The 23,573-nt window shown below is 43.3% G+C and overlaps 1 protein-coding gene across 1 annotated transcript in view; it reads left to right on the top strand.

The window, feature by feature from the left end:
• Positions 1 to 23,573, top strand: part of GABRP (gamma-aminobutyric acid type A receptor subunit pi) — a 178,468-nt gene that overhangs the window by 47,202 nt on the left and 107,693 nt on the right. Inside the window, exons 2-3 of the mRNA XM_077455241.1 lie at positions 2,571 to 2,653; positions 13,205 to 13,317. Of these exons, the coding sequence (XP_077311367.1) occupies positions 2,610 to 2,653; positions 13,205 to 13,317 (157 nt within the window). The 5' untranslated portion in view covers positions 2,571 to 2,609. The remainder of the gene's footprint in view (positions 1 to 2,570; positions 2,654 to 13,204; positions 13,318 to 23,573) is intronic.

Here is a 23,573-nt window from a genome sequence, read left to right as displayed (position 1 = left end):
TATTACTGATGGGGCACCTGCCATGGCTGGTGAACAAAGTGAATTAGCAACGCTAATCTGTAACAAGGTGATCGGAGAAGGAGGCAAAGCTATTAAACTCCATTGTATCATTCGTCAACAAGTTCTCTGTACTAAACATCTCAAATATGACCATGTTGTGAAACCGGTGGTAAAGACTATTAATTTAATTTGCTCTAAAGCCCTGTGCCACTGCCAGTTTAAACAGTTTCTACTGAACATCCAGGCTGAATATGAAGATGTTTTATATCACAACGATGTAAGATGGCTCAGTCGGGGGTCTGTACTGCAGCGTTTCACACTAATGCCACATACAGGCGACCGTTTTTTTCCGTCAGAATAAACTCTGACGGTCTTTCCAACTGAGTTCCGCTGAAAAGGACTTGCCTACACACGATCATACCAAAGTCTGTTCGTTTAGAACGTGATGACGTACGACAGGACTAGAAAAAGGAAGTTCACTAGCCAGTAGCCAATAGCTGCCCTTGCGTCGATTTGGGTCCGTCAGAATAGCATACAGACGAACGGCTTTCCCGATCGGAATTGATTGATTTAAAACTTGTTCTAAGAAAAAAGGGAATATGTGGGACTTTGAATGAGATGCAACTGGGAATATTGTGCCTCCATCCCTGGTTGTTTGTGCAAAAAAGAGGAGGGAGGGTGGGACTTTAGATGAGGTGCGTGGGGTAGAGCCAGACAAAACCAGATATGTAAAAAATGATATTCTTTATTAGACCAAAGATAGGGCATGGATCAACCCATATAAATGCATAATAGCATATTGGCATATAAAATACAGTATCAACATACATATTGAGGATAGTCACCAACATGACACAGAAAGTAAATATTGTACATCACAGTCCCCCAAATGGAGTAGACATAACATTATATCAGGGGGGTAAAGCATTAAAACGATCTAGAATCATAAAAATTAAATAGATGCATCAAAATAAGCTCAACGACGTTTCATGGACTTCTATCCACTCATCAGGAGTGAGTGCATCCATATAATAAAAAAGGGATAAAAATCACCATTATAGTTTGATATAACCAAAGACTGGGGGGGTGGAGGAATTAAGGATGATGATGAACAGATAAATGCCCATAACTGAAATTACTCACATAAGAACTGATACTGAGACCATGTGATACCACCTGCCGGAGGTCAGCCAGATAAATATGTCCAGCTCGGGAGCTGCAGTCCAGATCTCAGTTTCATCCTTCACATTAGTGCAGGCTGTTTTCTTTTTTTTTTTGAATTGAGATTAATATATTGTAAAATCTCAGTTGATGTCAGTTGGTCTAAATCAGTTATGAATATATTTGGACACACGATGTATACTTGATGTTATGTTCCTGTTCATATTTTTGCAACTTAAAAGTTGACAGACAACCTTTAGGCTGGGTTCACACTGCTGCGGGGGGAGAACCGGATGTGATTCGCACAGCAAATCACATCCGATCTCCGTAGCGCTGCGAGTTCAGCCATACAGATAGTATGGCTGAACTCGCAGCGGTCCCGCAGCAAACTCGCACGGGACCCTTTTTTGGGTCCGCAACGGAATCGGATCGCATGGGGGTTCACACCATGCGATCCGATTCTTGTGCGAGTCGGCAGATCGCACTGCGATATGCCGACGGATCTGGGGGTGTCATTAACATAACATTGACACCCCCAGCCGTCCGCATAGGGCAGTGTGAACTGCCGGCGGGAGGTGTGCGATGCGGGAAAACGCCGCGGATTCGCGGCGTTCCCGCATCGCAGCAATGTGAACCTAGCCTTATTATAATATGTAATTTTCTTTACAATGTTCAGCTTCTTGGATTTTTTTTTCATCTGGCCTTCAGATATGAAAGGCAGAGTGATATAACACCTGTTTTCGATTTGTCACCCATGTGATGAAATGAAAAGTATGGCGTTTGCAATAAACTTTGCATAAAATATTTAATTTGCATTTCATTTTAATGGTTCAAAGAAAGTCAGGCAAAATGGTCGACCCTCACGCACGTTCACTTGATGAAACCCGGTCCTCTTTGAAAAAAGTTTGGACACCCCTGTGTTATGTTATTTTTGTCTAAGTTTTCCTTACTATTTGGTTATTCCTTGTTAGGTAATCTAAAAAAAAAAAAAAAAAAAAAAAAAAGAAAAGTGTGTGTGCGTGTGTGTGTTCGATATTGATCTTTTTCACGTTGTGTAGGTAGATATCTACCTCTCAAAGGTTACTGTACCTACCTGATTGTCATGCACCAAAATGTCCCTATACAGTACATTTTAATAAATCACCACCTCTGTAGAAGTCATGGACGGTCTCGTCCAAGTTTGTGCTCTTGCCAGCTACATAGTGACACAATCTCTTTAAACTGGCTTTGTCTGTGGAAAGGTTAGATGTATCAATCATTTGGCAGATCTGAATTTTAACAAGGTATAAGAATTATTTTTCTGTTTTTGTTTCCAAACATTGTGCAATCTGTTACCCAGACTGTGGCTTGCTGTCAGGATCTAAGAGAGCTGACGCTAAGATATTAATGCCTTTTATTTATCATTGTAGGAAATACTGTCACCTCTGCTTCTATATCCAGTCCTAAGAATGGATTTTCTGGAGATCAAAACACTCGTATCAATCTTGTGCAGGTACATTTTTGTTATGCTAGCGGCAGTGTACTCCTAAAGAAATTGGAGGATTGTTTTGGAAATTTTATGAGCGGCAGATCTTTCAAAATTGGTGCATATAAATGTCTGTTGCATAATAACCTATACTAGCTATTTACCTGATGATAAATCTGTTCCCACTAAGGGCAGCAGCTGGGGCTGGGTGGTAGCATAGGCTACAGAGGAGACAGAGCATAGGGTCCACAGAGCCGCCTGATCTCCTCCACCAGAGGACCCTGCAAGGGGTGATGGCTTTTGCTGCTGATGACTCCCAGGTTGTGGCCCATGGACTTAAGCGGGCAGCTACCAGAGTGAGTACAGCTATAAAAGGATGGGTTTCTTGCAGTACTGCAGTGTTAATAACAAGTAGAGAAGTAATAATAACAAGTCTCTTGAAACACTGGGATCCTTACCAGAGGACAAGTGTAGACACACAAGTGAAGAGAGACTGGATGCAGGCTGGAAAATTCACACAGGTGCTAGTAGCAAGGTGCTGGCTGGAACTCATAGGAAACACACAGATACTGGTTACAGGTGGCAGACTGAAATACACAGTGAGGGTCATTTACTAAGAAGAAGGCGCTGCACCAGTTCACACATTAATTGGTGCGCTGGAGAAGTAATTAATCGAACGTACGATCTGGTGCACATTGAAGCGCAAATAGCGATAATAAATACCCGCATATGTAAACTGCAACTGGTGCTAGAGTAACTGCGGTTTTCTCATTGATAATAGCGCACGCCCAATACAATTGGTTAATTTCATCCAATTGGATGTGTCTTGTTAGGCAATTAGTAGTTAATAGTAGTCTCAGTTAATTAACCCTTTTGATGCTAATCTCATTTTTCTGTCACTTCTAATATATCTTTGAAATGTGTTTTTTTTTTCTTTTTTTACCCAAATACATTACAAAGAACAGAGACGTGTTTCTAAACCCAATACATTAATATTTTCAGATCTTGATCTTTAAAAGTGACCATAAACTGCTTAAATAAATTAGATTTAGTGCAAGAGCCTGTTTGATTTCCTATAATTTGAATGAATTGTTCAAGTGTGTCTTCCTATTACATATTTTGCCTTAATATTGAGTTGTACAGAGATTGGCCAGTCAGATTGCATAGTGCATGACCATCTTGAGTGCCAAATTTGGAATGTAGATGTGTCATGGCCCACTTGTATTTTCCAAATGATATTTCTTGGGCATTATACAAGGCACATGAGAATCCACCTTTTTTCAAGACATGCTAGAGTGATCAGGAATCTTCAAACTACGGCTCTCCAGCTGTTGTGGAACTACACATCCCATGAGGCATTGTAAAACTCTGACATTCACGGACATGATTAGGTATGATGGGAATTGTAGTTCCTGAACAACTGGAGGGGCATAGTTTGAAGACCCTTGTGCTAGACCATTATTATGCCTCCAGAATTGGGAGTGTGGCATCTACCCAACTTCTCTCTGCTGATGGACACAAGAACCTACATCTATAGATATGTAGCACTAACCCCCAAAGGTTTGATTGGGCTTACCATTACCTTCTTCACTTCGATTTGTGTCTAGGGGTTTCTGCTGGTAAATGGCCCAGAAACTTTAGAGACTGATGACAGATTTGCTTAAAGGGATTTTTATTTGAAAAAACATAGTTAACGAACAGTCTCTTAGTATAGGATCAGAGGGTTAGGAGGAAAGTTCAGGTACTCTTATGCCGCGTACACACGAGAGGACTTATGTCCGACAGACCTCCAAAGGAGTTCCGCCGGAGTTCCGACGGAGTTCTGGCGGAGTTCTGGCGGACTTTTCGACCGAACGGACTTGGACACACACCATCACACCAAACTCCGACGGAGTCGAACGTGATGACGTACGACTGGATTCGAATAAGGAAGTTCATAGCCAGTAGCCAATAGCTGCCCTAGCGTCGGTTTTAGTCCGTCGGAGTAACATACACACGAGCTGATTTTTCGAAGGGGACCGGGTCCGGCGGAGTTCCGTCTGGAAAATTTGAAGCATGCTTCATTTCTAAAGTCCGTCAGACTTTGGCGAATCAAAAGTCCGTTGCAGCCCACACACGATCGAATAGTCTGACGGACTCAGTCCGTCGGAGTTTGGATGTTGAAAAGTCCGCTCGTGTGTACGGGGCCTTAATGTCAAAGTCAATCATAAAGGACTCGCTTACTTCGACTAAATACAGAGAATAGCCATTCACAGCTGGACGTTCACTCAAGTTGGATAGTCCCTCTCTCACAAGGCCTAGCAGCCAACAAGGTGCTTAAATCAAGAATAAGTCTCTGCCACAGACTTTGTTGTAGAACATGTAGAAATAAGTCTCTGCCACAGACGTTGTTGTAGAACATGTAGGAAACTAGGACTTGTAGAACACTCATGTGGTACCAGTATCTTTCGGCCGGTTCGGTGATACCCATGAGATTGGATTCACTTAGGTCCCTCAACCTCACCAGGCTCTTGCTAAGAAGCCAACCCTACGTGGCCTTCTTCTGAAGAGTCCTCCCCTGGATAGCTACAAAATTGCTGGGCCTCTCCACAACCGGAGATGGCCCCGGACCACCTCAGAACCCTTTCTTTAGTTTCCTTGCCTCGGGCTAGCCAGCTCCGAGACATAAAGTCGGGTGGATCTGCACCACAGGCCATAGCCTTCCTGGGGACTGGTCAGGAGGACCAGGACCATGGAGTCAAAACATACTTCTGGACCGAAACCCCAAAACCATGTGACATCCGCATCTTAAGTACCCTCTCCCAGAAAGCACAGCAAGAGTGAAACTCCCACTGGGCGGGCTCCGAGAGAAAGTAACTTTAAAGCACCCAACCAGACTGTGTTTCCATGCCTGTCAGAAGAGACAGTGCCCACTATGGCACCCAAACCAAACTGCAGTTCAGGTGTAACATTAAATTTAAAAAAAAAATAGCGCATGCTCTTCAGGAGACGGCGCTACACATCTCTCTCTCTCTCTCTCTCTCTCTCTCTCTCTCTATATATATATATATATATATATATATATATATAGATATATAGATATATAGATATATACACACACACACTGAAGCAGGAAGCAATATACATTGGCCTGGAAGTGATTCTGTACACTGGAACACTGGAAGTAGGTGAGTGTTTTGAGGACACATCTAGCTGCAGCAGTGTTGCCAACCTACCAAATTGAAATTTACTGACAACACCCAAAATTTACTGACACGACCACGTTTTTACTGCCAGTTACAAAATGACAATTTAAAGTGTGAATTTGAGTATTTAGGCTACAAACATACAATATGCAATTAGCAATATGATTTAAGGTGGATAATAAGGCAAAAAATATATTTCTTATTTTATTTTTGATATAGTAAGTAGCTCAGGGACAGGACTCAGGAGGGCAAGAATTTATAATGGGCAGCACACACATATAAAATTGACTCTCACAGTGACACTGACAGCAGAGTGCAGCAGCACAGATGATGATGACATCTCACCGACACAACATGTCCCCTCTTGAGTCACAGTGACAGTCTCTATCCAAGCAAAGTGGTCCCTCCAGTCCACTCCAGTCTAAACATCAACGGCGGTCCTGGTCCCAGCCTGCCTTGCTCCCATACCGCAGATACGAGGCTCTGGCCGCTCTGCTTGGCTCCATTGCACCATGACATCACATGACATGCTCAGGCACCGCCTCCGCCAGAGCTGCCCGATCCCACTGTAGCAGGCACTCGGATGGTCTCAGCTGGGTCTGGACCAAGCCGAGTGTCACAGCTATATTTTTTACTGGCAACCTTTTACTTTTACTGGCAGGAGAAAATAGCCTGTTTTTTATTGGCTGCCAGTAAAAATACTGACGGTTGGCAACTGAGCTACAGGAACCCAATTTTTTATGGAAATTATTAGTAAAGCAGATGTAGATTTCCAGGACTGGACTAACAAATGTTTCTAGTGTAAGGCAACTGCTGTTTTCTATTAAACAAGGTCTTAATGGGCCATTGACATGAATCGAATGCAAGTTAAACTAAATGAAATCCTTTCTTATATTTGCTTGGGGATAGAGTGCAGAGGGATTAGAAGTCTTGTCAGTTTTTGGGGAAGTCTTCACCCCTGATAGGGTGAAGACACCTCCCAAATGTTGCCAGTTTATCCTTCAAATGTATTCACTTCCTGTCACATAGCCAAACAAGAAGTGAGGGTAAAACCCTACCAATGTCTTTCCTTGGGGACACACAGGTCAATCTAAATAGTTTCCACATTAGGTACTGTAAATTGCACTCTAGCATTTTTCTGTGTACACCCCATATTAATAGTATCTTGGACTTTGGGATTTATTTATAAAAGGCAAATCCACTTTGCACTACAAGTGCACTTGGAAGTGCAGGTGCTGGAGATCTAAGGGGGACATGCAAAGAAAATAAAAAAAAACAGCATTTGAGGTGTACTCAACAAAGTGCTAGAGGGCAATTTGCCTAATGGGGACACTAGTTAGATTGACCTGTGTGACCCCAAGGAAATACATTGGTAGGGCTTTACCCTTGCTTCCTGTTTGGCTATGTGACAGGAAGTGAAGCTAATTTTAGGAAAAGGGACACAAAGCCAAACCTAAAAAGAAAAGCAGGGGGTTCTAACACTCACTTGGTTTCCCTCAAATGCCCACAATTGGAATTGGCTTAATATAGATTTGATTTAGCTCAGTGCTCTAAAGCAGTGGTTCCCAACTAGGGATGAGCTTTGAGTTCGAGTTGAACATTGCCTGTTCGCCTGTTCACCGAATTTGGGGTGTTTGCGGCAAATTCGAAAAGCTGCGGAACACCCTGTACAAGTCTATGGGAGAAATCTAAAGTGCTCATTTTAAAGGCTTATATGCAAATTGTCATAAAAAGTGTTTGGGGACCTGGGTCCTGCCCCAGGGGACATGTATCAATGCAGGTCTGGTATGGATTTTAAGGGGAACTCCACGCCAAATTTTGAAAAAAATTGCGTGGAGCTCCCCCTAAAAATCCATACCAGACCCTTTATGCGAGCATGCAACCTGGCAGGCCGCAGGAAAAGAGGGGGGACGAGAGAGCCATACCAGGCCACATGCCCTCAACATTGGGAGGATGCTTTGGGGTTCCCCCCAAAGCACCATGTCCCCATATTGATGAGGACAAAGGCCTCATCCCCACAACCCTGGCTGGTGATTGTAGGGGTTTGCGGGCGGGGTGCTTATCAGAATCTGGAAGCCCCCTTCAACAAGGGGATCCCCAGATCCCGGCCCCCCCATTTGAAATGGTAAAGGGGTACAAAAGCCCTATATAAAAGCCCATACCCCTACCATTTCACAAAGAAAGTGTAAAAAATAGTTAAAAAAGACACACACACCGTTGCAAAAGTCCTTTATTAAAAATAAAAAAAATAAAAAAAATAAAAAAAGATTCCAGCGGTGGTAATCCACTCTTGCTATCCAGCGACAGATGATCATCTCTCCGGGGTCCAGCGATGGCTGATCTGATCCAGTGATGGGGGATCTCTCGCTCCAGCACAGCACATCCATCCTCTCTCTCCACCGGAGGAGACACTGCGGAGATCCTGGCAGCCTGACACTTCTTATATGAGGAGGGGGCGGGCCACCCGTCACCTGACCCCACCCAATGACGTGCGGGTGAAGAAAAAAATTTTTTTTTCCTTGTTTCTGTTTCTGTACTTATGGGTGGCACTGATGGGTACTTATGGGTACCACTGATGGACGGCACTAATGACACTAATTGGTGGCACTGATAGGTGGCATTGCTGGGCATCACTGATGTCACATGTTATATAATGGTGCCAGTCAGTGCCCTTTTGTGGGGGGGGGGGCTGTGCTGATAAACAATCAGCTCAGACCCCCCCCCCCCCCGTCAGGAGAGCCGTCTGTCAGGCACGAGTGAGGAAAAGCCGATCAATGTTTATTCTTGTTGACATCGTGTTTAGCCGTGATTGGACACGGCTGATCACATAGTAAAGACCCTCCGTCAGACTGACACACCGCACCACCGATCACCGTGATGCACTCCCCCACAGGTGCGCGGAGGCTGTTATCCTGAAGGACGTCATAGGACGCCCAGTCAGGATAACTGAACCACCGCCCGGCCGTCATTTTGCTATAGGCCGGGCAGGAAGTGGTTAACATTTACTAAGATTTTGGTTGCGCAGTGAACAAATGCATTTGAACAAGCGCAAGATCTGCTTGCACATGTGCAATGCTTACATTGATCTCACGCAGTTCTAAAAGTACTTGCGGGCACAGCAGGCTTTCTCTGAAAAAGTTACTTCCTCATTCTATTTTGGGCATATTTGTTACTTGGACAGCTGTTACTAAACTTTCTCACGTCACCCCATAATATTATCACCTCCATCTTCTGTTAATATTGAATTGAAGATGCCATGCGCCATGTCCACAGTGGCGCACAGATTGCATTCCTCTGTGCACCAAGATCACTATAATAAATGGGGGATTCGTGCTCTGTTCCCGGTGCAGGGTTCTCACCATGTGCCCCTACTGATGTGTCTTAAAGGAAACATTTTTTCTCTGAGGGCTAACAGGGGTTGGGGACCTTTAGTTTACAGTAACATTAAATGCATAGGATGTTTGTTAAATTAAAGTGAACATGTCTACAAGAGTTATGGTGCACTTTGTATTCATGTTCACAACATGGTCCCTCTATCCCCACTTCCTGGAAATCAGTATAGTTATCTTGCTTTTTATTATATGCTAAGTTGGGATATAGTTCGCCTGAGTCTGGTTTCCACATTATATTTTCTTTGCCAATTCCAATTCCCTTCTCCTCATTCCAGTGCTATTGTGGACTTCCTCCTTGATCCATTGCTGGAGGTAATCTTCAGGACAAAACCACATTTCCCAGCCTGTCATACATTTAGCGGCGGGCTCCTGAAGAGCATGCACTATATTTTCAAAATTAAAGCTTTACCCAAACCATAGTTTGGTCTAAGTCTATTTGACAAAATTTGGCTTCAGTGTCAGTCTGACTAGACTGTGAGATGTTCAGCCTGGTCACAGTCTCTGGTGGCAGGCGTGGAACTATGGTCTGGTTAGGCGCTTGAATTATTCCCTCCCGGAGTCAGGTCAGTGGGAGTGGCCCTCCCGCTGTGCCCTCTGGGAGAGGGTATTTAAGACACAGACGTCACGTAGTTCGGGGGTTCCGGTCCAGTATGCTGTGCTGAGTGTATGGTCCTGGTCCTCCTGACCAGCCCCCGGGAAAGCTATGGCCTGGGGTGCGGTTCCACCCGATTTTGATGGCTAACCCAAAGCATGGAAACTAGGGAAGGATTCTGAGGTAGATGGGTGCTGTCTCCGGTCCAGGAGAGACCCAGTGTACTTCGAGCATTCCAGGGGAGGACTCTTTAGAAGAATACCACGCGTGAGGTTGGTTGGGGATATCGCCAAGTGGGCAGAAAGATCCAGGTATCATACAAGTGTTCTACAGCTTATGCCGCGTACACACGGGCGGACTGTATGGCATACTTAGTCCGCCGAAACACATTTCAGCGGACAGTCCGCTCGTGTGTGGGCTTCAGCTGACTTTTTCAGCGTGCAGTCCGGCGTACTAAGAATTTAGTTTTTTTCGAAATTCTGTCCGTCGTACTCGCATTTCGGCGGACAATCCGGCCGTGTGTATGCCAGTCCGTCGTACTTTTGAAATGAGCAGACTTTTCCTGCCCGGAGAAAAGTCCACTCATTTCGAGCGGGTTTCCAGGTAGGCGGGGCCTGCGAAGGAGACGTCGCTGGCCCCCCGCCTGGTATGGACTTAAAGGGGAACCCCAACGCCGAAAAAAATCGGCGTGGGGGTCCCCCCCAAGTCCACAACAGACCCTTGTCCGAGCACCCTTGTCCGAGCACGCTACCCGGCCACATGGTGACCCCACCCCCTTACGATGTCATAGTCCCCATGTGACATCAACCCATGTGACCAACCCATGTGACATAAAGCCATGTGACACCGCCCCTTGTCCCTATATAAGTGGCCGCGCAGCGCGGCCCTGGCATTGTGGCCGGAGAGATCGTCGAGTCAACATCTCCTGGAGAAGAAGGACAAGAAGAAGAAGAAGAAGAAGAAGAACAGAAGGCGGCGGCGGCGGCGACAGAAGACCGGCAGAAGAACCGAAGAGAGGGACAAGACCCCCGAAGTCGGGAGAAGAGGCCGGCGGCGAGGAAGAAAGCCGGACTCCTCCGCTAGCAAAAGAGCTACAAGAAGATAGCGGAGGAGTCCGGCGAGAAGACCCCCGAAGACGGAAGACCCCCGGAGCTGTGCAATAAAGTATTTTATCTCGTGTGTTGTGTTTTTTTTTGTACTTTTATTTTACAGGTGAATGGGTAGGGGTACATTGTACCCCATACTCATTCACATAGGGTGGGGGGCCGGTATCCGGGGGGCCCCTTATTAAAGGGGGCTCCCGGATTCCGATAAGCCCCCCGCCCGCAGACTACGACAACCAACGGCCAGGGTTGTCGGGAAGAGGCCCTTGTCCTCATCAACATGGGGACAAGGTGCTTTGGGGTGGGGGGGCGGCGCGGCCCCCCCTTCCCCAAGGCACCCCCCCATGTTGAGGGCACGCGGCCTGGTACGGCTCAGGAGGGGGGGGCGCTCGCTCGCCCCCCCTTTCCTGGCCGGCCGGGTAGCGTGCTCGGACAAGGGTCTGTTGTGGACATGGGGGGGACCCCCACGCCGATTTTTTTCAGCGTTGGGGTTCCCCTTTAAGTCCATACCAGGCGGTGGGGCCAGCGACGTCTCCTTCGCGGGCCCCGCCTACCTGGAGACGCGCTCGAAATGAGCGGACTTTCTTCCAGGTGTGTGTGGGCGAGTCCGTTCATTTCAAAAGTAGGGCGGATAGTACAGCGGACTTAGTACGCCGTATTAGTCTGCTCAAAAAGTGCCGTGTGTGGGCAAGTAGCCCGTTCGGAAATTCCGACGGACAGTCTGGCGTACTTTTCCGCCAGACTAAGTACGTCATACAGTTTGACCGCGTGTACGCGGCATTAGTTTCCCTACATAGTCTGCAACAACGTCAGTGACAAAAGACTTTGTTCCGGAGTAAGCACCTTGTTGGTTGCTAGGCCTTGTGAGAGAGGGACTGTCCAACCCGAGTGGTCATCCAGCTGCGAATGGCTATTCTCTGGATGTAGTCAAAGTAAGCAAGTTAGTTAACGTTTATAGACTTTCACATTGAGAGTATCTGAACTTTCCTTTCCAACCCTCTGATCCCAAGTAAAAAGACTGTTCAATGGTTGACGTTTGCAAATAAAAATCCATTCAACTGGATCTATTGTCAGTCTCAAGTTACTGGGCCATCTACCACGGGACATCCCCTAGACGTGTCACAAGGAGAACGAAAGGTAACGGTAAGCCCAAAAATAACCAGCAGCTCCTTAGGGGGTTAGTGCTACATATATATACTTCCCACTAGTAGGTGCATCATTACACAGACTGTGATCACAGTACTCCAACGCTGAATGTCACTCACATATTATGTGAGCACTGCTCAGTCCTGGAAGAATGCCCACCCCTCCACCACAGCTGGTAAGAGTGGAAGCTGCTGTGAGGTTATATAAGATATGTACAGTATATGAGTTTAGCAAGTAAAGAAAAAAATCCTGGTTGGAAGGCGGGCATCTCTATCTTGGTTGGAGTTCTACTTTAACCATATGAATTCTCAGTAAACCACTCACTTTTCCATGTTCTCTGCAGGGTGAATGGTGACACAAATTGACATTTGTTTATAAATGACTGTTGTGAGTGTTACAAGGTTGTTTCTGCCCTGAAGCACTCTGCTAAGTTTGACTAAAACGATTACCTCTAGGGACAGCCTCAGACAAAATAATTAATAAATTAAGAATGTTCACACAAAGTAAGAGTGAAGATTCACTTCACTTATCCAATCATGTGTAGATGAAATGAATAAACAAACATCTGATTTTTCACATGATTGACTGATTAGGCCCCATGCACACTAAGCGCTTAGCCAAAGTGCAGGAGACTCCGATGTTTAGGTGCAGGCGGAGGGCACAGGTGTACCGTCTGGCCCTGATGCCAGTAGCCTGTAAAACTCTGAGAGGCTGACTGCTGCGGCTGGACAGGTCTAGATGGGGATGGACTGTGCACCTAGTCTTACTTACAAAGAATGCCTAGAGTGCAAGCAGTATACATTTCAGGCATCAATCCCTGGTCTCATACGGCCCTACATGTTAGTACCACCAGGTGTGCCATCCAGGTGGACCTCAGAGGTGTAGCTTGAAGCTTGTGGGTCCTGATGCAAAAGTTGACCTGGGTCGCCAACACTACCATCTGCCGCTTCCACCACACGCAACCGCAGGAATACGAAACCCATTTGAGCTCAAATAAATCTCTTTTAAACAGGCTCTAACAGTTCAGACATTTGTATATAGAAAATTGATTTGTTGATTACCATGGGAAACTGCACTTTGTGGTGTCTTAGTAAATAAGTCTGTTTATGTTTGTATAGAAATTAATGCGTGCACCTTTTCTTTTTTCTCATTGCTGCCAGCATCTTGTACAGCTCTTCTGTTAAAGGTGATGGGAAGGAAGGAGAGATTCTTCCCCCAACAATTCAGAAACTAATGAAAGGATACAACAAATACCTGCGCCCTTTCTTTGACAGTGAGTATTGCATGTTGTCCATAGTATGGTGTACAGAGATGTGTTCACAGACTGCAGAGGGATTCCAAAGGTAGGGGTGTTGACCAGTCGTGGCATCTTCTTCTGAATGAAAGCCAACTTTTAGGTGTCCTGCTACTACATTACATTAAACTCACAATCACACCACACACATTTCAGTGTATTCACCCATTTATTAAACTTATTTTCAACTTGCGATCAGATGTGGTTATATGCTCTGATATTGTGTGAGATTGCAACATTGCTGTGATAACAGAAAAGTGCTGTCCATGGTCCTAAAACACAAAACTGAACACCTTTTTTGAACTAAAAAATAAGAAGACAGTAAAGTTAGCTCATTTTTATTTCTATATTGTGAAAGATGTTACACCAAATAAACTGATACCCAACATGGCGACAATCTTTGGCACTTAAAAACCGAAAATTCTGATGGACCTAGAAATAGAGCATGTTTTAAATCTTTCCGATAGAACCAATTCCTATTGGGAAAACCGCTCGTTCCAACGGACCAAAAACGACGCATGCTCTGAAGCAAGTACGAGACGGAGGCTGTTGGCTACTGGCTATTGAACTTCCTTTTCATAGTCCCGTCATACGTGCTGTACGTCACCGCGTTCTTAACGATCGGACTTTGGTGTGATCGCGTGCATGCACGACAGTTTCAGCAGAACTCTGTCGGAACTCTGTCGGAAAAACCTTCGGAGTTTATTCTGACGGGAAAACCGGTCGTGTGTACGCGGCATAACAATTGCAAGACTATGCAGTGGAGAGGGCAGAATTGGGAAATCAGTGATGTAGAAAAAGTGTAAAAAAAGGCAAACATACAAGTGAAATGATATTTCCATCATGGCATTTATTCTTCAAGACCTTCTAAAGGCAGACGTCCACTTGAAATGAATGCTCCACTGTTAACTGACCACACCAGGCTACAGGCGGCCAGATGACCCCCATGACTCATTCAGGTCGAGTGCTGACCATACTCGTCAACAACACTGTTCTTAAAACACTGAGGAAATATACAAAGATCAGCAGTTAGGTTCATATTATAAAACAAAGCTTGGCAGCTTTTGTTTTACATCAAGTAAAGCAAAATGGTCCTTGAAATGTATTAAAAATATAGACTTCTACAGTATGTTTTCGTTACAGATCACTGAAAATGTCTATAAAAATGAAATATGCTTTGATAGGTTGCATTAATATTTCATTGGACAGAATAATATTTACAAGACTCTTTATGTTACCATAATTCTACATCACAATTCTGAAGTGAACAGTGTGACTTATTGGTTGGCAGGATTTATGCAGTTGGATATAATGCAACTAGATTCCTTTAGGCTGCAGGGCCTATTTGTTCCAACAAGCATAAAAGTGGAGCTGTCATTTCCTCACAAAACCCTATCACCGTTAACTGAAGAATTGTCAAGTGGAATGTGAGTAAAGTGTAGGAATATTTCTTCCTGTTGGTAGGGTCACAAGTATACTGTACCTTGCGAGTTAATGTGTATCTAAAACCAGAACTTTGGTAAGGGGTTAGAGCCCTAGCATAGGATGACACATATAGGGAGTCTGATAGGGCTGTAAACCCCGATTCAAGTATTTGAGAAAAAGTGGAAGATCCCCATGGGGTTTTTTAGTATGAGTCAAAAAAGTTTTTTTAAAACAGAATACACATCAATTTTATTTATCAAAGGACAATATGGTTCAAAAGTTAAAATATGAGCTCTGGTGTACACAATACGAGACAATTGGGTTTAAAAAAGGGGAAATCGAACAGTTGACAATACTATATAGCTTAATTTGGAAAAAATACACATCCGAAGATGTTGATCCACAATAATGGTTATGGTTGTACTGTCTGATGTTCAGGAAATGCCCCAATGCATTTCGACCTTAAAGCTTTTGGTCTTCCTCAGGGGGTGCTTATATTTCTATAGATACATCAAGAGAGACACATTTTAATATTATGTAAAGTAATGTACAGTCATATTCCTTTATGCACTAACATATAATGGAGAAAAATGGCAGTCACAACATATTTACCCTTTCCATAGAAAGGGTAAATATGTTATGACTGCCATTTTTCTCCATTATATTATTTATTTCCAAATTAACCTATATGGCATTGTCAGCAGTTTGATTTCCCTTTTTTAAACCCAATTTTCTTGCATTGTGTACACCAGTGCTCATATTTTAACTTTTGTACCATATTTGTCCAATTGTCCTTTGATAAATAAAATCGATGTATATTCTGTTTTAAAAAAAACTTTTTTGACTTATACTTGCTGCTAAAAAAAAACATCGGGATCTTCCAATTTTTCTCAAAGGGATTAGAGCCCTTGTCAGGAATTTCATTGCTACCTGTGTCCCTGTTCGGGACATTCACACTCTTTGGAAAAAATATACCGCGCTAAGAAAAAAACATAAATACAAATAAACTATATGTGAAACAGGCTGCAGAAATAGATGTGATATAACACCCAACAGATATGCAAAAATAGAAAACTGCGCCAACCCTATACTAATGAAATTAATAATAATGAAAGAAAAAAAAAAAAAAAAAATATATAATAAAATTTTTTTAAATAAAAATAAAAATAAAAAATATGAAATATATTATCAAAATGTGTAAGTGATTATCACAAATGATTATAACAATAAGAACACCTTAAGTGCAAAATAAAACACAGAAATGCATCAAGAAATAGTGTCATAAACAAAAGTCCAATCAGGAAAAGTTCATATGTGAATCTGGATAAACGTTTGTGACACCACAGTGATTCAACACGATCCAAAAGCGCATAAAAGTGCCCGTCACCGTATATTAGATGCGCTTACCAGAAAATAGGCAAGTTAGGGCGTTTATATATACTCAATGGGTCCCATCAGAAGATATCCTCCTCTTTAGTGGGTCAACTCTTCATCTCATAATAGTGCCCTCCAGATAATAATGATACTTCGTGATCCCAAATGGGGAGCTCAGTAATGCCCAAAAAAGAAAGGAGCTAACATGGCATAATATTGTTTGGATACTGCCGTCTCCCCGCCGCTCATTCTCCTCCTCATTCACACTCTTTATTTGTCCTGGTGACCCTTGTCACTGAGACTGAAAGTGAAGGAAACTCCAAAATGTGGAGTTGTCACTAGAACACCAATAAAGGGGGGAATATTTCAATAGGACTCTTGCTATAATGAAAAATTACTTCTCACTTTTCATTATACCTAAAGGACAAGAAACAAAGGAAAATATTCTCAATGGGACACAGATAGCAAAAACAAATAGAAATTGTAACCCTTCGCTATTCATTTAGCAAACCGAAATGAGAAAAAGTTAAAGTAATACTAAAGTCTACATTAAAAAAAAAAAAACAAACATGTTATACTTACCTGCCCTATGCAGTGGTTTTACACAGAAGCCAGGATCCTCCTCTTCTCGGGCCCCTCTTTGGCACTCCTGGCCCCTCCTTTTTGTCGAGTGCCCCCATAGCAAGCAGCTTGCTATGGGGGCACCCGAGCTGAGTCGCAGCTCTGTGTATCAATGCAGACATGGAGCCACAGCCCAGCCCCACCCCCTCTCTGTCCTCATTGGCTCACTGACTTTTATTGACAGCAGAGGGAGCCAATGGCACTTCGCTGCTGTCTCAGCCAGTGAGGAGGGAGAGTCTCGGACAGCCAAGTCTCTCATGCAGCATCGCTGGATCAAGGTGGGGCTCAGGTAAGTATTAGGGGGACTGAAGTGGGCTGCTGCCCACAGAAGGCTTTTTATCTTAATGCATAGAATGCATCAAGATAAAAAAAAAAAACTTCTGCTCTTACAAACACTTTAAGGACTGCCCCATAGCAGATATACTGCTACAGGGTGTCCTTCCTGTGCAGAATCATGTATATCTATGCGATTCTACACTTCCGCCTAGGGGGCACACGCGCGTTGCCGGTGGCCCACTTTTGCTGTGATATACACAGCAGAAGCCAATCTGTGTATGTGTCGGGCACTGGATGTCAGGCAGAGACACAGAATGGAGCTCTGCCTATGTAAACAAGGCAGATCTCTGTTCTGAAAGAGGTGAAGGGATGGATTTTGTGTCCCTGCAAAGCAAGAAATAAAATAAAGTCGCATCATGTCATCCAAATGAAACTAATGAATACAAATTCATTTGTTGTTTTCATTATAGCTTAATTCAGATTAGTTGAAATTTGTTGTTTTTGTGATGTATCCGAATAATGAAAATTTTGCCCAAATTTCCATTTGTAACAAAACACATGTCTACTCATCGAGGAGGATCACTGAGGTTGTCTTTTACTTTTCAAAGAGCTATTACTTAAAAATGGTATACTAAAAATGGGGTCAATGGCGCTACCTATTATATGGGCCTATATTTGCTATTATACCCTAGGTGTTTCCGGTTAAACCACATGGGGCTATATACTTTTTTTTTTTTTTTTATAAATTAAAAAATATTCAACATCCAGTGAAAAAAACAAAAAACTTTTTCAAAATGTGTATATGCTTTTTCCTAAAGTTTTTGTTGTTTTTTTCACTGCATGTTGAATATTTTTTAATTTTTTCCTGTTATAAGTATATAGCCCCATGTGGTTTAACCAGAAACATCTAGGATATAATAGTGAGATATAGGCCCATTGACCCCATTTTTAGTATACCTTTTTATGTAAGGTTTCGGTTAAGGGAGCTTTATTTTTAGGGGAGGCTGCAACCGAGATTGTCGACCTAAGCCTTCTGCAAATAATTAAAAATCTATTACTTAAAAATGTATTACATTTCAAGGATTAGTGTCTCAGGGTAATTTCTATTTTTCCCCCTTTTACTTTTTAAAGAGCAATTACTTAAATGTTTACATTTTTTATTAGACCTATTACTTTAAATGTAGAATATTAGAGCTATGGCTTTACTAATTTTCTCATATTTACTTTGAATTTACCATGTGCAGATGTTTGTATTAAAAAATATATTTAATCAATATTTAATGTGTGTGAGTCTTATGAAGCAGATGTGGATACATATTTCTTCTTGAAGTAAAGACAGGCTATTAATACTTGTCAAGGACTTTATTGTATTATGTTCCTTTCCTTATGATTACTTTTGTATTTTTTTTTTCTTCATTTTGTTTGCAGCACAAAAAATTCAATAAAATATTACTAATACAGAAGTATCACTAACTTTATATTTTTAGGCATTTAATATAAATTCACAAACCGAAGTCAGACGTTATTACGGAATATGAAAAAAAAAAAACCCTCCAGTATAAGCTGAGACATTCACAACATTTTAACAGACATGAAAGTCTGTCTTTAGCTGCACCAGGAAATTAGTAAACGTCATTATCGCTGATCAGTTTTAGACTTAGCTGCTGGCACTCACAAAGAAGAGATAATTATTATACAGTTTACACATTGCTTTAAAACATAAGGGCAGAGAGTACAATTACAATACAGTAGGAATCAGAGTGCCCTGCACGATAGAGCTTACAATCTAATAAATGGTCTGCCAATGCGTTTTTAAATACTTGTAACAGAGTTGGAAAAAACACCTTTAGAATTGTTCATGCATGTCCAGTATATATTTTTGTCAATGTGTTTATTTTTTTCCCTTCAGATATCCATATATCTATATCTATATCTATATCTATATCTATATCTATATCTATATCTATATATATATATATATATATATATATATATATATATATATATATTATCATTTATAAAATGAATGTACTATATTAAGGTATGTTAATGTTTAAGGCCCCACGCACACGAGATGCTGTTAAACGCGCATTCAAAAAAGTGCAAAATCAGGCTCACTTCTGCATAGAAACCAATGAGCTTCTAGGTTTTATTACAAAAGCTTAATTGAACAAGCTGGGGTTAGAAGCTCATTGGTTTCTATGCAGAAGTGAGCCTGATTGCACTTTCCAGCTTTAGTAAATAAACCCCATTGTGTACTTAAAAGTGGGGTATGCCTGTAATTGCTTGCAATCATTCATAGACCATTTATATACTCTAATGAGCTCATGATCCAATGCAATACACCACTAGCAATGCTGTTATCCAAAATATAATTGGAATTTGACCCATATGTTGTTAGATTTGAACAAGAAACTTGTGGCAGGTGACGTAGCAAGTGGACAATCCACAACTTGTTGCAGGTGACGTGGCAAGTGATGTGGCAAATGACAATCCACAACTTGTTGCAGGTGATGTGGCAAGTGGACAATCCACAACTTGTGGCAGGTGACATATCAAGTGGACAATCCAGAACTTGTGGCAGGTGACATGGCAAGTGATGTGGCAGGTGACGTGGCAGTTTGCCACATCCACATGCCACATCACCTGCCACACCTTTTGGATTGTCCACTTGCCACGTCACTGCCACAACTTGTGGCAGGTGACGTGTCAAATGGACAATCCCCAACTTGTGGCAGGTGACGTGGCAAGTGACATGCTAAATACAAGTACACTGCTGCTCTCACAGCTGCTGCTAATCACTCTGGTCTCAAAAAATGGCTGAAATAGTTAAATAATACCGTTTTTTGAGCTTGGGGAGGGTTTTATGAGGTTATCTTATAAACGCTTTTGGACGTAAATGCGGTAAAACGTGGCTAAACGTGGCATGCAAACATGGCAAAATGGGCGCTTCTAAACGCCGGTTTCAGCTTTTAAAAACATGCGTTCAGCAGAGTTTGCACCGGCGTCTCATGTGCATGGGGCCTAAGACCTGATTCTCACTAGTGTGATACGTTTTTGAGGCAGTTTGAGGTGCGATTTCTTTTGTGTGAGTTGTGAGTTGTGATCAGGATAGGGGTATCTGAGAGGTGTGATCAGGTTAGCGGTATCTAGGGGGTGTGATCAAAATGGGGGGTATCTGGGGTGTGTGATCAGCGTTGGGGTATCTGGGGTGTGTAGGCAAGATGGGGCTATCTGGGGGGTGTGAGCAGAGCGGGGGTATCTGGGGGTGTGATCAGGGTGGGAGTATTGGGGGTGTGTGATTAGAGTAGGGGGAATCTGGGGTGTGTGGTCAGAATGGGGCTATCTGGGGGGTGTGATCAGAGGGGGGGTATCTGGGGGGCTAAGGGGTGCAAATTACTTGCCTTGCCCCGGGCACGGACAACCCACACTACGCTACTGAATACAGCTGCTTCATTAATGGACCTAAGTGTATCATCACCTATTAGATATGATCGGCAGGGCCGTAGATAATGTTTTTTTTTCTGGGGGGTTAAGGTCTTTCAAACTCAAAGGCATCATTTACACTTTTATGTTGGGGGAGGTACGGTAAAAACATGTGACAGCAGAATGGGGCCATGAGGCTTTGCAATGCAACGCAGCAAAATGTATCCCCATTCAACTGAATAGAACGCAATGCACGCAGTTGTGGTGCGGTAGTGTACTCATTAGTACAGCAAGCTCCTCCTAAGATCCCTAGTTTTTTTTCCGTTCAGCCCGCTGGGTTGAACAAAAACAAAAACAGTGTTAACCAGGCTTTAGATCTCATTCATATGTTCTAAATGGCCATGGAATGGCAAATATACCATGAATGGGCTGAAAAGAGCCACTGCTGCTAACATGTATCTGCACATCCAGTGGTCCCCATGTTTAAGCTTTGGGGGATAAAGCAAAACACATTGGGGTGTGGCCTGGCAGGAACCCAGGCTAAGGTCTCTCCCATCACTACTACATTACCATAGGACTCCGTGGATGTGCAGTACCAGGGATGTATTTCTTTTCTCTCTTCCCTTTAGTGACTACAGGAGCTGGGATGAGCTCCATCCCTTGTCGGCACTCCTGCAGCACATTACATATCATCTACATTACTGCCCATATCGATTAAGCCTGAGCGACACACAAACAAACTGTGAGTCACAGTGGTTACCTGCTGTTAGGGACAAATTTCTGACCCTGGATGCAGAGATATTTTATCCAAGGGCAAAAATGTATCCCTACCTGCAGGTAGCCACTGGATGTGCAGATACATGTGGATACATGTTTACAGCAGCAGACAGCCTTGGCTCTTTTCAGCCCATCACTCAGGTGTACAGGCTGAGTAAAGATTGGAACAGGGGTGTCAAATTCAATTTCGTCAAGGGCTGCATCAGCAGTGTGGTTGCCCTCAAAGGGTCGGTTGTATTTGGGTTGCACTACGTACAGAGTGCAGAGTTCGGAATTACGTCAGGTTCCGAGAATCTCCGAAGATGAATGGCGCCGTGAAGGTTCAAGCCCCACCATCCAAGTGTACATAGAGTTAGAATAAAAAGAGCCGAGTGCAGCGAGGCCGTGCCCGAAGCGTGGCGAGCGAAGCGTGGCGAGCGAAGCGAGCCCACGAGGGGCCCTCTAATATGTCCAGCCCTATGTCCACTTGGATGGTGGGGCTTGCACCTGGACTCAAGGCGCAGGCGCCGTTCATCTTCGGAGATTTTCCGAATCTCCTTCTGCTCCGTACTGCGCAAGCGCTGCGCCTGCGCAATTTAGAGTGGACACTTTGATAGGCAGACTGTATCTGTCACAACACCGGCACCTGAGACCTCGCAGTAATTTCATGCTTTTCAGGGGGACCACCTATTAAACTGAGGTTATTGGGCACAATAGAAGGGGGGCTGGTTGCTGCACTCTGAAACTCTGATTGCTTCTACTGTGCTGATGCTGAGGCTAAACAGCAGGGACACTGTCTGGGCAATTTGCCAGGCTGCTCCGGGGGGGGGGGGGGTTGAACACCCCTGACCCCCCTTATCTACACCCCTGATGATCGGTAACTCATTCTTTATCAGTTTACTATGATATAGTATGTAAGCTCCACATGCAGGGCCCTCCTGTCGCTTCTGTATTGAACTGTATTGTAATTGTGCTGTCCCCACTCTACATTTAAAGCACAAACTGTTGGCGCTATATAAATTGTGTATAATAATAATAATAATGACATGCAAAGTTCCATGCAATGCGGTCATGTATTTACATGTTGTCACTTAGATTTGTACATTAAAGAGTCACGCCTGAGCACACAGGATAAAACAAATGTGATGATTGCAAATAATCAAATAGAGCTACACCACAGCATTCCAAGATATTGTCCCCTGGAGAGGCTTTCTAAAATCGTGCTAAACCACATCAGACAGTTTGGTATTTTATATATTTGCGTATTTCCATTTCCCTCTGGTTATGTGTTCAAATCTCATCACTCAAAGCCATATATATTTGAATGCCTTATTTACAAATCTTTATAATAAAATGCAGCTTTAAAAATGTTTATGTAATAGATTTATTTACTTACAAATACCAGTGAGTTTACTGGCCAACTCCATCTGCCGTATTAACTGTATTTTCTTTCTAGAATAGCTTTTTTTTTTCTAAGTTGCATAGAGCATCAGGAACCATGCTATGACAGGCATCAGGTCTAGAAGCCATCATAATTGCCATAGCTTGCTATAAATGACTGCATAATCCCAATGAATTTTGTGCGGTTTTATCAAATAAGCCCAATAATATCTTGCAGGTTTGGAATATGATTGCTGCAATGTGTTTTTATTTAATTTAGCCTAGGTTCACATATGTGCATGCAGGTTTGCACGCATATTTTTCGGGTACAGCAGCCCATTCATTTACATGGGCTGCTGTAACTACGAGTGGGGAAGAAGTAGCCAACCCTTTTTTTTTTAAATGTTAAGCATGGAAATGTCTGGTATTGCGGCATCATGCTGTCTCATGCATGCAAAAATACATGTGGGTGCCGATGTGTGGGGGTTCCAATAACGAGCAGCATTTTTCTGTGCGACTATGCACAGGTTCCCGACCTACATATACAGTATGTGAACATAGTGATTTACAAATTTGAATCAATGTAACATTCTTAGCCATGTTCACCAACAAGCACATTTAGTATGCTGTCCACAGTACTGAAATGCTAGTAACTTTAAGTGGTTTTAAAGGCTGAAGGTTTTTTACCTTCATGCATATGCATGAAGGTAAAAAACCTTCTGTGTGCAGCACCCCCCAACCCCCCCCCCCCCCCCCCCCCATGACACCCCCCTCAATCCTTACCTGAGCTTCCTCCAATCCAGTGATGTTCATAATAGCCTCATCTGTCCCGGGACTCTCTCTCCTTATTGGCTGAGACAGCAGCTCAGGAGCCCATTGGCTCCCACTGCTGTCAATCACAGCCAGTAAGCCAATGAAGAGCGAGTGGGGGGGGCCCAAAGAGAAGAGCATCAGAGTTGCTCTGTGCATAACCATTG

This window comes from Lithobates pipiens, unplaced genomic scaffold (assembly GCF_037356315.1).
Source record: "Lithobates pipiens isolate NorthernLeopardFrog02 unplaced genomic scaffold, aLitPip1_a1.2 Scaffold_25, whole genome shotgun sequence".
Classification (NCBI taxonomy): Eukaryota; Metazoa; Chordata; class Amphibia; order Anura; family Ranidae; genus Lithobates; species Lithobates pipiens.
This window is presented reverse-complemented; position numbering and strand designations above follow the sequence as displayed.